This window comes from Perissodus microlepis, chromosome 7 (genome assembly GCF_051167445.1).
Source record: "Perissodus microlepis isolate ML-2025 ecotype Zambia chromosome 7, ASM5116744v1, whole genome shotgun sequence".
Classification (NCBI taxonomy): Eukaryota; Metazoa; Chordata; class Actinopteri; order Cichliformes; family Cichlidae; genus Perissodus; species Perissodus microlepis.
The window spans coordinates 54,263,966-54,278,758 of record NC_140467.1 but is presented as its reverse complement, the minus strand read 5'-3'; the positions used below and the strand labels follow the sequence as shown (position 1 = coordinate 54,278,758).

At 40.5% G+C, this 14,793-nt stretch overlaps 1 protein-coding gene across 5 annotated transcripts in view; it reads left to right on the top strand.

Moving 5' to 3' along the window:
* The first annotated feature begins 131 nt into the window (after positions 1-131).
* pam (peptidylglycine alpha-amidating monooxygenase) overlaps positions 132-14,793 on the top strand; it is a 55,136-nt gene continuing 40,474 nt past the window's right edge. Inside the window, exons 1-5 of one of the 5 annotated variants that reach the window (XM_084936002.1) lie at positions 138-221; positions 6,570-6,674; positions 6,708-6,904; positions 7,796-7,920; positions 8,151-8,229. In XM_084936002.1, coding sequence (XP_084792128.1) covers positions 6,902-6,904; positions 7,796-7,920; positions 8,151-8,229 — 207 coding nt within the window. In that variant the 5' untranslated portion in view covers positions 138-221; positions 6,570-6,674; positions 6,708-6,901. Of the gene's footprint in view, positions 222-6,569; positions 6,675-6,707; positions 6,905-7,739; positions 7,921-8,108; positions 8,230-14,793 lie in introns of all 5 variants that reach the window. The other 4 variants (XM_084935998.1, XM_084936000.1, XM_084936001.1 and 1 more) reach the window with 4 other exon arrangements.

The following is a 14,793-nucleotide window of genomic DNA, read 5'->3' as shown; positions in this document are numbered from 1 at the left end:
CTTACCCAAAATATTCCGTTTTTATTCCCCATATTCAAGTTTCAGGGGTTGCAATAACTACACTGTGATGAAGCCTTTCTGAGTCTATCTGAAAATAATAAATAATGAAATGCCGGCTTTTACTCTGAAAAGTGAAAGTGTGGACGCCACTGCTTAAGCTCAAGGAAGCATAGGTTATTACAATAACAGGCGAGTGGAAGACGCTGAGTGGCAGCGTGCAGGTATCTTTTCACTTTCAAAATTCATATCTTCAGAATCTTTAATCAAGCTCTATAGTACTTTTGCTATTGTAGTGAAACTGATAACCTGACAAAAAACGAACCAGCTTAACAGATGGCGGGCGTTAGCTTATGTGAAAAACCGATATGAAAGTTGCCTTTTTAGTAACCTGATAAGGTAGACTAAGTTGTAGGAAACCCCTAGCTACATTTTTCTTTAGATTTCGCTTGCTTAGATATAAGGTCATGTATATGTATCGATTCGCTAAATCGATGCATTTTCCCTTTGTAGCTTCCGGTCTATGTCCAGGCGTGACATATGTTTAGTCGTCACGCCAGTGCTATTTTTGCATTATTAAAAACAAACGCTCAATCAATCAATCAGTCGAATAAATAAATTCTCACGCAATAGCTACACGCTTGTCGTTATAGGCACCGACCAGCTGTCATGTCATAAAATGTATGAACGTGTCTACCCTTATATTGCAATGATTTTTTTTGTTTTTTAAAAGATGCTTAATGTTAGTATGTACGTAATAGTATACATGTGAAGATGTTCAGTAAGCCTTGCATTGTTTTTGACGTGTGGGAATAGCCCTGTTTCCATAGTTTCCTCCGTCTCCTGGGTTCTGATGTCAACAGAGCTTCCCCTTCTCACTCCTCCTCTGTTAAAGCCACCCTACTCTGTTATCTGTTAACAGATGATGAGTCACCAAGCAAGCAAAGCATCTCGGTTATTTTTCTTTCGCCATTAATAAGCATTCTCTGGGTTTCAAGTATGTTTCAAGTAGAGGAGAATAGCAGTTGTTGTTGTTTGGATTTTGCCATAATGATGTTATCATCACATTTACGTCTTTGAGTATTTGAAAAGAAAAAATTGAAAAGACTGTTTCAAAGCACGTTTTGCTACAAGCCTCATTCAGATAGCATTTTTTACTATTTCTTAAGGACATGACTTTCAAATACTGTTCAGATACTGCTTTCTCTGAAAATCCCCGAAAGGCCTTCAGAAAGCATTTAGAACTATAGCTCTAGATAAATTGCAAGAGAGTCTGACACACACATAAACTTGCCTAAAGGTTTTCCTGATCCACTTGATCCACTTCCAGCATATTCTTTTGGCATGTTGAATTTTAAGGCAAATTTGAGACAATATGTGCGTTTTGTCTCAATTAACAGTTATATTTTCATTTTCACACACTGTATTAACACAATAGACCTAAAATCACACAAAACAAAAAATCTCAGTAGGAAAAAGATTTTTTTACAATGAAAACAGAATTAAAATGCAGAAAATGTCTCAAGCTTTTTTTGTATAACTATTTATAAAATAATAATCATAATCATGTGTTATAATAAGATGCCACACAAATCATTTGTGCCACTCCAAAAATTAGTTCCTGTCCACAATAAGACAGACAATATCTATGTCGTCCCCTCAGCCTCCCTGGAAAAGTCTGTTCCAGGGTGCTGGAAAGTAGAGTGCATCTGTTTGTTGAATCTCGGATACAGGAGGAGCAATGTGGTTTTTGTCCTGGTCGTGGAACACTGGACCAGGTTATTATCCTCTCACGGATAGGGTGCATGACAGTTGGCCTAACCAGTCTACATGTGTTTTGTGGATTTGGAGAATGCATTCAACTGTGTCCCTCGGAGTGTCCTGTGGAAGGTGCTCCAGGAGTATGGGGTGTTTGGCCCATTGCTATGGGCCATTCGATCCTTATACAACCGTTGCATAGCCGGCAGTAAGTTGCCTTTTTTCACCGATTCTGTTCACAATTTTTATGGACAGAATTTCTAGCCTAGAGGCGTAGCGGAAGGCTTTCACTTGGGTGGTCTCAGAATCTCATCTCAGCTTTTCGCGGAGGATGTGGTTCTTTTGGCTTCATTGGGTGATGGCGTCCAGCTCGCACTGGAATATTTTGCAACTCATTGTGAAGCGGTGGGAATGAGAATCAGCACCTCCAAAACTGAGTCCATGGTCCTTAGCTGGAAAAGGATGGAGGGCCCACTCCGGGTCAGAGGAGTATAAGTATCTCTGGGTTTTGTACACGAGTGATGGGAGAAGAGAGCAGGAGATCGACAGACGGATTGGTGCTGTGGCTGCAGTGATGTGAACCCGGTACCAGTCCGTTGTGGTGAAGAGAGAGCTGTGGGTAGTGACCGAAAGAACGAGATCGCGGACGCAAGCGGCAAAAATGAGCTTCCTCCGAAGGGTTGCTGGCCTCTCCCTTAGAGAAAGGGTGAGAGGTTCAGCCATCCGGAAGGGTCTCAGAGTAAAGCCGCTGCTCCTCCACATGAAAAAGAGCCAGTTGAGGTGTTTTGGGCATCTGACAAAGATGCCTCCTGAGGTGCCTCTTGGGTGAGGTGTTCTGGGCATGTCCCACCAGGAGGAGGCCCCGGGGCAGACCCAGGACACGCTGGAGAGATTATATCTCGGCTGGTTTGGGAACGCCTTGGTGTTCCTTCAGACAAGCTGGAGGAGGTGGCTGCTTAGGCTGCTGCCCCCGCGACCAGGCCCCGGAAAAGCAAAAGAAGATGGATGGATGTTAGGGCTGCCACGATTAGTCGACTAGTCACGATTACGTCGACTATCAAAATCGTCGATGACTAATTTAATAGTCGACGCGTCGTTTGAAGCTTTGTAAGATCCCAAAAGACGCAGGAATAAGTAGTAGTATTTAAGAGTGTAATAATGGACTGAAACAGAAGATGACAGCACTGCATGTACAAGGATGCCAGCTGCTGTTAAACCCCGAAGAAGAAGAAGCAGTGTCCGGTATCGTAGCTCGATACCGGACACCATAGCTCAAGTCTCGATAGAGCCGGTGAGAACACCGGACTCCCGGCAAATTGTTTTCAAGCCCACCGCCGTCTTTTGCTACTCAGGTTAAACATGATATATATGTCACTTAGATAACTTAAAAATGTTATTGTTTTTTTTTTTCCAGTATTTTATTTGTTCCTGAGTAAATCGGTTTGGCTGAGATTAAAGTTATAGTTTTTACACAGCTGAATAAACGTCAAGCAGACAACTGATTATCAGAAGTGTGAGATGGTCGAGAATACACTCCGGTGTCCTGTTATATTTTAGATAGCAAGGAGCAGACGGCTGAGTTTATTAAACTCCACCGAAACAATCTGCAAATTTCATTAAAATTTAATAAACTATCATCTCTGCTTTTTTTTTTAGTTAGCACATACCTTAAGCCCCAAGGGGGTTTCTGAGCTTCCTGCTCGAAAATGTAATGCCCAAATCTAATTGATTATTTCTCTGCAATTACAAACTCTGTACTTACAATCCTGGTATCAAAATAAAGCTAACACTTTGAGATTTCATCAGAGGTGTAAATATTGAAGCAGATATTACTGTGTCACAGTTACTGAGACTGGAACACAGAAAAAGTAAGTATATTTTATCCTCGCCTAATTTTATTTTTTTAATTTTTAGCATATAACCCTTTTAAAAATATGACTCAGATCACATTTGGTTCCAGGATTTCAGTAACCAACATATAAACATCATCTGTGCAAAGATTTATGTTTCTAAAGTGAAACAGTGAAAAATTACAGCCCTGTCAATACATGAATATCCAGACGTTGTACAAAAATGTCCAATTTTGGCACACAATTGGACACTGTGCCAGTTGAATTTTTTAGGTATTAAAGAGCAGAAATTAATAAATTTTATTAACAGGCCTAAAAATGCTTTTTTTAAAATATATTTTTGAAGAATTAACCACACATTTACATGGTAATGGCCCTTTTCTGCAGTGCGCATGAAGCGTTTAATTGGTCTCTGGCCCTTTAAACTCAGAGGGGCTGTAACTTTGGTTTCTTTTGGTCAATTTGCATGATTGACACCTCTTTTTAATCGTTTTAGCCAATAGAATCAAAGTAACGATGCCACGTTCACGTCACTTCAACCAATGTGACGTGGCGTCTGTCCAGTCATGTGTCTGTAGGTGGGTCTAAAATGGAGTTTGTTGACGGAAAACGGCTCTGATGCGGCTAGGTAGGCGTGGTAACTTCTGATAATCACGTGGCTACCAGCTACCGGCGAAAATAACGGAGGAAATTGGGACGGTAAGCCAATCTCTGTCTTAGCGCATTTGCGTCGCTATGTGTTTTTGTGGTCTTCTTTTGCGGCTCATTCAGTGAATTTTGGTCTGATCGTGGTGAAACTTGGTGTGTGGAGTCAGTGATAGCTCTGGAAGCTAACCAGCCTATCTTTAGCCGGTTACATGAAGTCTGGAGAATTTCCGGTTCGATTTTGTTTGTTTAGCGGTCTTCTGCACATTTACATAACTGCTCTTTTAATCATGGCTTGTTTTCGATGTGTTTGGTGGTTTTAGAAATGGTTTATATGACATTTTAGCTGAGATTCAGAGGTTTCTGTGGATACCACACATGTCTGGACTTATATTTCTCACCCCGTGTTACAACCGATTAAATGTGATCTCCTCCTTTTTGCCCCCGGTACCGGGGGCGTGGGGCTTAAAGCTGTAAGCTAATAATAGTTATATAAGAGCAGATGCATGGTGGTGCAATAAGCTGTACGTTGTACATCCAATGGATGTTGAAAAGGCTCTGGAGGTCCCTGTATTAAGCACGTAAACCTGTGACACAAAAATCACCAAACTCGGACCACCACAGACTGTTTTCCATCGTGGTGATGAATAAAATGCTGGGCTGGCATGTAAAAGGGCATTTATTCCCTTCAAGGACCTGAAGCTCCATAAACCACCCCTCCATTAGCCAAACCCATCTGTTCTCCGATTGGATTGTTAAATTTGTGATTGACATGACATTGGCCAATCAGATGAAATGAAGAAAAATAGGGTCAAAATTTGTACTTGTAACTTGAAACTTGAGTGCAGAGTTTCACACGTATTTTTTGGCTAACTCCACACACAAATTCTTTTTACACATACACATCTTTTTTACGCACACACAAATTCTTTTTACACATACACATCTTTATTACGCACACACAAATTCTTTTTACAAATACACATCTTTATTACGCACACGCAAATTATTTTCACACATACAAATCTTTTTTACACACACAAATTATTTTTACACACACAAAACTTTTTTACACACACACAAATTATTTTTACACATACAAATCCTGATTTACAAGTACAAAATATTTATGACCACAATTTGAGCCCATAGTTTTAAGTCTGCACTTCTGACTTGATGAGAGTGCGTCTTGTGCTATGTCATCTAAAATCTGTCATTTTATTTGGACACATGGCATGCCCATCAACTCTTTTGGGTTAAATTTGGTTACAGTTGCAGGATTCATTTTAGCAGTCAAAATGCCAATCGCCTGATCCCTGCTTGTCTGTGGCAGTCAAGGCATTAGGGATAGGGTTTGGACTCAGGGGTTAGGGCTTTATATTGGACTATTGATCACACCATGTGGACATAACTTTGCCCTGCTAGTCTGGTCACCTGAAATGAACTACTTTTTCATTGCTGTTAATTGTTTTGCTGCATTTGTTGTATGTATGAATAATACTAATAAATTAGTACTTGTGTTGGACCAATGAGGCTATGAGTTAAGCAAGACATTTTGAGGAAGTCAGTGCATTTCAGACTGATGACATTAAAATACCACAATGACACTGGTTTTTAATTAAAAAAACAAAACAAAAACAAACGGGGGCGTGGGGGAGCATTTTAGTTTATCACTTTTGTGGTGATGATTGCATCATTTAGCTTGGAACTTTTGTTAGAGCTCATCAAACAACGTGAGGCAGCACACCCTCATGTTACAAAATCAACCATTATGTCCGCAAGACCGTTAGATGTCATATGTGACTTAGAGTGGGTTTTAAAAATCGATTTCCCCGATTCAAATTGATTTTAGTTCTTAAATAATGCAATATCGATTCAATAAATCCTGAATTGATTAAATGAACAAAAATATAAGAAATAAACATATATATATATATATATATATATATATATATATATATATATATCAGAAATAAATGTAATGTAAAAAATAAATATGCCAATGATAAATATGCAATGAATGGTATAAATATATGTAGAAATGAAAAGAATATGTGCAAATTACTGAATATGCAGAAAGTCAGAAGATGAATATTGTGCAAAACGCCATTTATGGAGTGCATAAAATGTCATAGTTTCAATAAAGTGACAGTGAAGTGGTCAGTGTTCAGCAGTCTGATGCCCTGATGGAAAAAGCTGTCCCTCAATCTGCTGGTTCCGGACCAGATAGACCAGTACCTCCTGCCTGACGGAAGTAGTTGAACGGTGACTGTGACTGGGGTGACCTGAGTCTTTGATAACCCTTCCCGCTTTCCTCAGGCACCGCTTGCTGTAGATGTCCTGGAGGGAGGGAAGCTCCCCTCCAATTATCCTTTCGGAACACCGCACCGCTCTCCGAAGAGCTTTGCGGTTGTAGGCAGTGCTGTTGCCATACCAAGTAGTGATGCATCCAGCGAGGATGGTCTCAATGGCATCGCGGTGGAAGGTCTTGAGGATGCGGGGGCCCATGCCGAATCTGTTCAGTCTCCTGAGGAAGAATAGGCGCTGCTGTGTCTACTTCACTATTTTGTTCCTGTGAACTGACAATGTGAGATCCTCCGCCAGATGTACACCTGGGAAATGAAAGCTGCTCACTCACAGCAGCGCCATTGATGGTAATGGGGAAATTTGCTTCTCTACACCTTCAGAAGTCCACTATCATCTTTTGTCTTTGTGACGTTAAGGATGAGATGATTCTCTTCGAACCTTGTAAGCTGCCTCATCACCTTTGGTGATAAGACCCATCACTGTTGTGTTGTCCACAAAACCTGAAACAATGAAATTGGAGTTGCTAGTGGCCGTGCAGTTGTGGTGTAGAGTGAGTACAGGAGAGGGCCCAGTACACACCCCTGTGGAGCACCAGTTTTCATTATAACTGGGGATAAGGTGATGCTGCCCAGTCTGACCACCTGGTGTCTGTCAGACAGGAAGTTAAGGATCCAGCTGCAGAGAGAGCTGCTCAATCCTAGATCCTGCAGTTTCCTGTCCACCCTTTAGGGAACAATGGTATCCTTACTGGATAATAATTAACACACTCTATGAATGGAAAGAGTTGTAGATGTTGTAGTTGTAGATGAATCTGAAACCAATTTGGGCCAGCTGAAAAATTCCGTGATAATTCCATTATGATTTAAATTCTAAGACTAGTATAGAAAGTGAATTCCCATCAATTTCCATCTCTACATCTATTCAAAAACAACCTTGACCTTTTCAGTAACGTGAAATGTTGTGATTTCTGTAATATCATGATATTTTATCTCGCATTAAACTTTACTCCCCTAAGCTTTAATATTATATCAAACTCACCAGGTAGATGTGTCAATTAAACAGTGTTTACTGTCTAATGGACACATTTTGTTAACAAAATAATTATATATTGCTGCCTTATTGGGTTCTATATCTGTCACTTTTGCATTTAGCATGTTTTTGTTTTTTGTTTTTGTTCTCCAGGTTTCTGCTCCAGGATTTTTGTTTGACAGTGACAGCATCTATTTTTACATTTTCAGCATAGAGACATTACACTGATAATCACTGGAATGATGGGAGTTCCTGCATCCTGTGTGGTGGTGCTAACATTCATTCTTTACAGCCACAGTTTGAAAATACAAAGTACTCTGCATGTGTCTAAAAGGTAAAAATATACACATATTGTTTTATTTTTTGTCTAGCTACAGCCTTACTAGCCTAAAGCAACTTTAATTATAAAAACACAAAAATGTATGGATTGGTATATGATATGGTATGCTGGTTCTTGTTTTGATGTGTTTTTGGTGTAATTGAACATGTTATTAATAATTGATTGTGTCTGTATTACTGAAGTTCTCAGGAAAATGTTCTGAATCCCAGTAAATGTGTGTCCAGGACTAATCAGCAGCAGATAATAGCAAATCCATACAACTTCTCTGTGGATCTTCGCATGCCTGGTGTTATCCCAACTGGGGTAAGTCTGTTTCCACTCAATGTTGGTGTGTGTCTATCAGTAGGGATGTGCGATATGACCAAAATCTCATATCCCGATATAAAACATCTATCGTCCCGATAACGATATAAATCACAAAAATGTAAAATTTTCTGTATATTCTGTGAATCTCGGGCAGCTCGACTTGCGTGAAGTGTTTCCAGCTGGGCGTCGTGTACCTGGAGTCTAATGTTTTAACCGATACATGAAACTATACCTTCTCAAACATAAGTTGTAACGGCCGCCGTTTTCTTTGTGAGTATTTATTACACGGCGTGCTGCGGGGAAAAGCCTGTTCTAACATTTGACTCTAAGGTTTATTTTTTAGCACCTGACGGCTCTTTTTTGCATCTCATCTGTAAACACTCTTCATACTCTTTCACGTGATTCAGTTTATTTTGAAAAGTCTCAACAGGATCTTGAGCTTTATTGTGAAAGGTTTATGTGGAAAATAAACAAGCGGACATGCGGTGGTTTTACCGTCGTTGCTAACAGGTGCTTGTCCGTCCGTAGTGTGGTTATATTAAATATAAGAGAAAGAAAGAACTTTAAGAAATTAATATAGCCACTACAGTGACCATCAAAACGATGAAAAAATATTGCCGTAAACAGTTTATTTTGCGACACCATGAAGCAAATGATAGCGTAAAATGAAACGATAGATGTTTTTATATCGTCATTCGATATATATCGTTATATCGAACAGCCCTATCTATCAGTTGTTTGTTTCAGGAGTTTATGCGCACTTATCAAGGGTATGAATGCCATGGTAATTTGGGGCTTAAAATTAGTTCTTTGACCTGTTCTTTTAAATAAAGTAGAATGATTGTATAGCTTATATATTTAATGACTTTAAAATAAAAGAATTTAGTGCACAAGTTTAATTTTTAAAACATGATTTTTCTTTGTCCACACATATAATACATGCAGGCTCAAATATATATTTATATATACGCCCAGTAATATTCAGTGTCCTTAAACAAGTTGTACGTTAACCAAATGCTTTTGGTAGCCATTAACAAGTTTCTGGCACAACTCTGGATGGATACATGATCACCTTTCTGCTTTTCTGACCTTTGCCAGCGCCATCTTACCCTTCCGACCATACACAAACATCACACGGGGAAGACAGGTCAGAGAGGTATAACAATGGAAAATGCACAACATGAGGAAAGACGAGGATGAAAAAGAACTCCCCCCAGACTGAGCTCCAACAGGGAGATCAGTTTGAGAACAGAAAAAAAAAACGTCTCAGCACTAGGGCTGCCACAAACAATTATTTCGATAGTCGACTAGTCACCGATTATTTTTGCGATTTGTCAGCTTGAAGTGTTTAAGGTATGTGCTAACTAAAAATAAAGACAAGATGATAGTTTATTAAATTTTAATGAAATCTGCAGGTTGTTTCAGTGAAGTTTAATAAACTCAGCCGTCTGCTCCTTGCTATCTAAAATATGACAGGACACCGGAGTATATTCTTGAGCATCTCACACTTCTGATAATCAGTTGTCTGCTTGACGTTTATTCAGCTGTGTAAAAACTATAACTTTATTTCTCAGCCAAACCGATTTACTCAGGAACAAATAAAATACTAAAAAAGCCAAACAATAACATTTTTAAGTTATCTAAGTGACTTATATTACATGTTTAACCTGAGTAGCGAAAGACGGCGGTGGGTTTGAAAATGATTTGCCGGGAGTCCGGTGTTCTCACCGGCTCTAATGAGCCTTGAACCCTGGCTAACTATCGAGCTAGTGGGTAACAGACGTCTCCGAAAACGTCAGAGCGCTTTTGAAAATATGTGGTGTCTTGATAAACTGAGCAGATATTTGAGGTTTACACAGCTACATTCTCGCCTGAAAATATGTTAAACTTTTGTGACCCAAAAAGAATAATAAGAGTAATATTAAAACGAACTAGCTGCCGCCATTGTTGACTACTGCGCTGGGCCGCGCTATGAATTCTGGGACACAGTTTCTTCTTCTTCGGGGTTTAACGGCAGCTGGCATCCTTGTACATGCAAATACTACTACTTATTCCTGCGTCTTTTGGGATCTTACAAAGCTTCAAACGACGCATCGACTATTAAATTAGTCGTCTGCGATTTTAATAGTCGACGTAATCGTGACTAGTCGACTAATCGTGGCAGCCCTACTCAGCACATAGCACATGAATCATCACATCTCACAACACGGAAGACATAAGCTTTGAAGGCATTTGGAGGGGGTGGGGTGTGTGTGTGTAGGTCTGTGTCAGTGTACATGCGTGTGTGTGTGTTCCGTGTTCAGGCGCATGAGATGAGATGGTAGTTGGTTAGTGCGAACAAACTGCTCCCAATTTTACAGTAGTCTAATGTCCGTCACTGGTCACCAGGTCTCTCAATTCCCATTTTTCTTCTTCAAGATGTTATCCAGATTGCAGAGCCATGAGCTTCTCCAAGTTCTTATCCAAACAACTACTCCAAAAAAAACATAATCTGAGTACTCACAGCCCTGACCATCGTCTATCATGTCGGGCAGCCTTGTGGGATTTTGAACAGCTGTAGCTGCTTCTTGTTCTTCGATAAGCCAGGTCCGAGACAGCTCCAATCAACCAGAACTCTGTTATCATAGTTCCGAATTGGTAGATCTCATTCAATGTCCTCCATCGAGAGTGTCACAAGACACACGACGCAACCGACCATCGAGTATCCGGCAGCAAACGTCTCTGCAGGACAATTAGGCTCTCCCAAGCCTAGGAGTTGTCAGTTCCATTAAGGGACCAGTTGAGCAAATCCATAATTCTTCTTTAGGTTTTTAGAGAACAAGTCTGGGAGACTCTCTTAGGGATAGAGAATACGCGAGACTATACAAAAGACATGAGAAGCCAAGCGGGAAAGTGCCAGGGTTGAATGGATAACTGAAGCAGATCTGGAAGGTAAAATCCACAGTGTTCCTTAGTAATAGAAGAATTGAGGGCTCTAACCCCGAAACTGGAAGATTGGCTCAAGCAGATTTCAGGCACAACAAAGGTCATTATCCAGAATTACACAATTAGTACCGCTAAGATACTGTGCCAAAGCCTCAAACTTCCAGGCATCTGGTAGAGCACCCATGTTTGAGAAACATATCACCCCCCCTCAGAGTGAAAGGGTTTTATTATTATTATTTTTTTAAATACTGATTAAGGCATACTAGATGATACATAGCCACCTGCGATGCATCTACTGAGCTGACAATGTGGCCAGACTAAAAGTAGTCACCCAACCAAGAGCACAACTGCCCCAACTCACTCACAATGTCTCATCAGAGGAGATGTATACAAATGTAAACACTGCGCTATGCACCATCCCTATTAACAGTATCACTGAAACCAGTGACCGCATATATACCACTGCGACAATAATCCTTGAAATACTTATAAGATATTACGTATAAGATCTATAATGCATTTAAAGGAAGACACCTTTGAAGAAGAAGGCTTAGAATTAAAATAGAATGGAATAGAATAGCTTCTCCGCGAATCGGTACCTGCTGGTGCTGGAGGGGTTTGTGTGTCCCAGGGATCCCAGGGGCTATGTTGTCTGGAGGCCTTTGCCGCTTGGTAGGGTCTCCCATGGCAAATTGGTTCTGGGTGAGGGACCAGACAAAGAGGGATTTAGAAGACCCGTATGAGTAGAACATCAAGGAACAGTTCACTCTGCCCCGGATAGGGTGCCCCACCCTGGAGCCAGGCCTCATCTCATAAGCAATGCCAGCCCATCCTTATTTAGGCAATCTCAAAGAAGTTCCTCCAGATGTAATGGTCTTCTGGCATGGCCTTTGGTCTATAGTTTACCTCACAGATTTTCACTGGGATTGATTTGAATTCAGTTAAATTCAACTCAATTTTATTTACACAGTTGGTCAACGTTTTAGAACACCCCAATTTTTCCAGTTATTTACTACAATTCATGTTGTTCTAGTCCAATAAATAGTTTAAAATGATACAAAGGTTAACTGCCACAGGTAAAAAACAACAACAACAACAACAACAAAAACAACAAACCCAAAAGGTAAGGTTACCCAAAAACTTTTTCAGGGAACTCAAAATGGGTTAACAATTTAAAGCTGTTCTGGAACAATGGAGGTTGATCAAGCCTTGAAAGGCTTCGCCCCAAGTCCAGCACCCTGAGACTGCACACTAAGTGGAAAGGAGGCCAAGGACTAGTGAGTGTCAGAGCCATTATCACTATCCAGGGTGAAAAAACAAAATGCATGAGTACATCTGGAAGATGGCTGCAACTCATCGTGTGCTTAGTAAATGCCCCGGGCAACAGAAACCTGAGGAAGAACAGAAACTGCCCTGCACAGCATGCACCACCAATAGACAGGAAAGGTGGCTGATATAGAAAATTCTTACCAATGGTTGGAGAAGGTTGGACTGAAAGATGGCTCAGACGCATGACTCATGGCAGCAATGGGAACAAGCTCTAAGCACAAGATCTATAGAGACTGGGGTCCACTACACCAGACAGGATCCCCAGATGCAGGGTCAAAGATGACCCTGAAACAATCTGGCATATAAATATAGGGTGCAAGATTGTTTCAGACAGGGCATACAGGAACATCTGTGCTGAGTATGGCTGTGTAAAGGTGGTGAGAATGACAAAAATAAGATCTTGTGAGACCAGATGCAGATGGAGAAACTACTAGTTGACTAACCAACCAGACATAGCAGTGGTGGATAAGCAGAGGAAAAAGGCCGTAGTGATAGATACAAAGTGATAGCAACTAGGGCTGGGCCATATTATACTGTTCACAGTAATACCAGTACAATGTTAGGCAACGATAAGAAAATGAAGTATCGCGATGGAATATGGATAAAACGTGCATGCACGGTGCCTTTGTTTTCATACGCACATGGCCGAAAAAGCATAGCGGCAGCGGAGAATGAGAAGGGAGAAAGCGCATCGTTGAGTGAAACGGATGAGCCAGAATGGGTTTGTAAAAATGGTGCCACTTCAGTGGTGTGGAACTGGTTTGGTGTTTGTCCGTCAGATACCCACCAAAGCACATTTTTTTTGGTAGAACATGCAAGCGGGCCGTCGTTATTGCCGTATTTGTCGGACTAAGGCGTTCGTAAATCTGGGAGTAATCTGGGTCCTAAACGCCATCCCTTTCAAGTCCCAAAGTCAAACGAACACTGCAGCATCACTGAGAGTTAAAAACTGTCTAAATTCTTTCATCTTTAATAAAACGATCAGCATTGCTGCTTTGCCAGGTGTAACTATGAAGTTTAACATCCAGGCATCCATGAAAACAGAATTTATTACATTTAACGGAGTTAGAAGTTAGCAGGAAGTTAGCGGAAGTTAGCTCGCTACCTAAGCATGATATAGCATGTTCTGACTGAGAGATTTCTGAAAAAATTCAAATGTACAGCTCTGCTATCACTTCCAACATAAATGAAGACAGAAAACTAAACAGCAGTGACGTTTGTAAGGTTACTGAAGTTGGGCTAGGTGGTATATAATGATGTGCTGCGTGATCGCTAGCGACACAGCTATGTTAGCATAACATAAACAGTGAAGCTAGAGGGTGAACGCTAACACTTTTCCACTCGATAAAAGTTAACGTGAAGGTTTCTGATGGTTAGAGACAAATGCAATCGCATGGCAGGATGCTGTAAACGGTCCAAATTTCAGTTAGGAGAACAACTGAGATAATCCATCCACAATACAAGGTTAGTCATTAATATACTGCAACAACATGGGAATAGAGCAGCTGTGATAGAATACAGCATTAATGAATCAAAGGTACAGAAGTGGAGGAAACAAGAAGAATGAGTTGAATGAAGTTTGATTTATCTGACTGCTTTGTTTCGCTTAATGGTCGTATAATCCCGTGCACCTTATAGTCCGAAAAATACATATTTGACTTTTTTATTTGGCACACTGCAGTTTAATGTTGCAAAGCACCTCTTTTTAACTTCAGTGGATATTATACATGGTTATGCTCAGGATATCTCAGCCCTACTGGAAATGCCTTTTGGTTAAACTTTCAGCAAGGAATTTGCATTTGCACTGTTAAATTTCTATATAGCTTTAATGCATCTAAAAAAACGGCTGCTTGTTTAAGTGAAAATAAATGGATGGCATTTTTTTGTTGTGGAGTTGTATTTTGTCTCGCATCAATTATATCGTCAGTTATATCGTTATCGCAAATTTTCAAATATATATCGTGATAAATATTTTTGGCCATATCGCCCTGCTCTAATAGCAACATCAAGAAGAAGTAACACAAGAAGTTCGAGAGATGTGGAGTGTTAAAACAACATTGGTCCCCATGTGCACAGTGACCTCTGTGGGGCAGTGACCCCCAAACTAGGTGAGTGGCTTCAGCAGACCCCAGAGTGCAGTCCTAGATACTAGTCAGGGTCCTGTCTAGTAGAGGCTCTAAGACTGCGCTTTCCTTGACGGAAATCTTGGATATCCCTCCTGGGATCTGCTGAAGCCAAGGGGTATTAACTAGTGTGTGTGTGCGTGTGTGTGTGTGTGTGTACGTGTTTGTTTATTTGTTTTCTCCA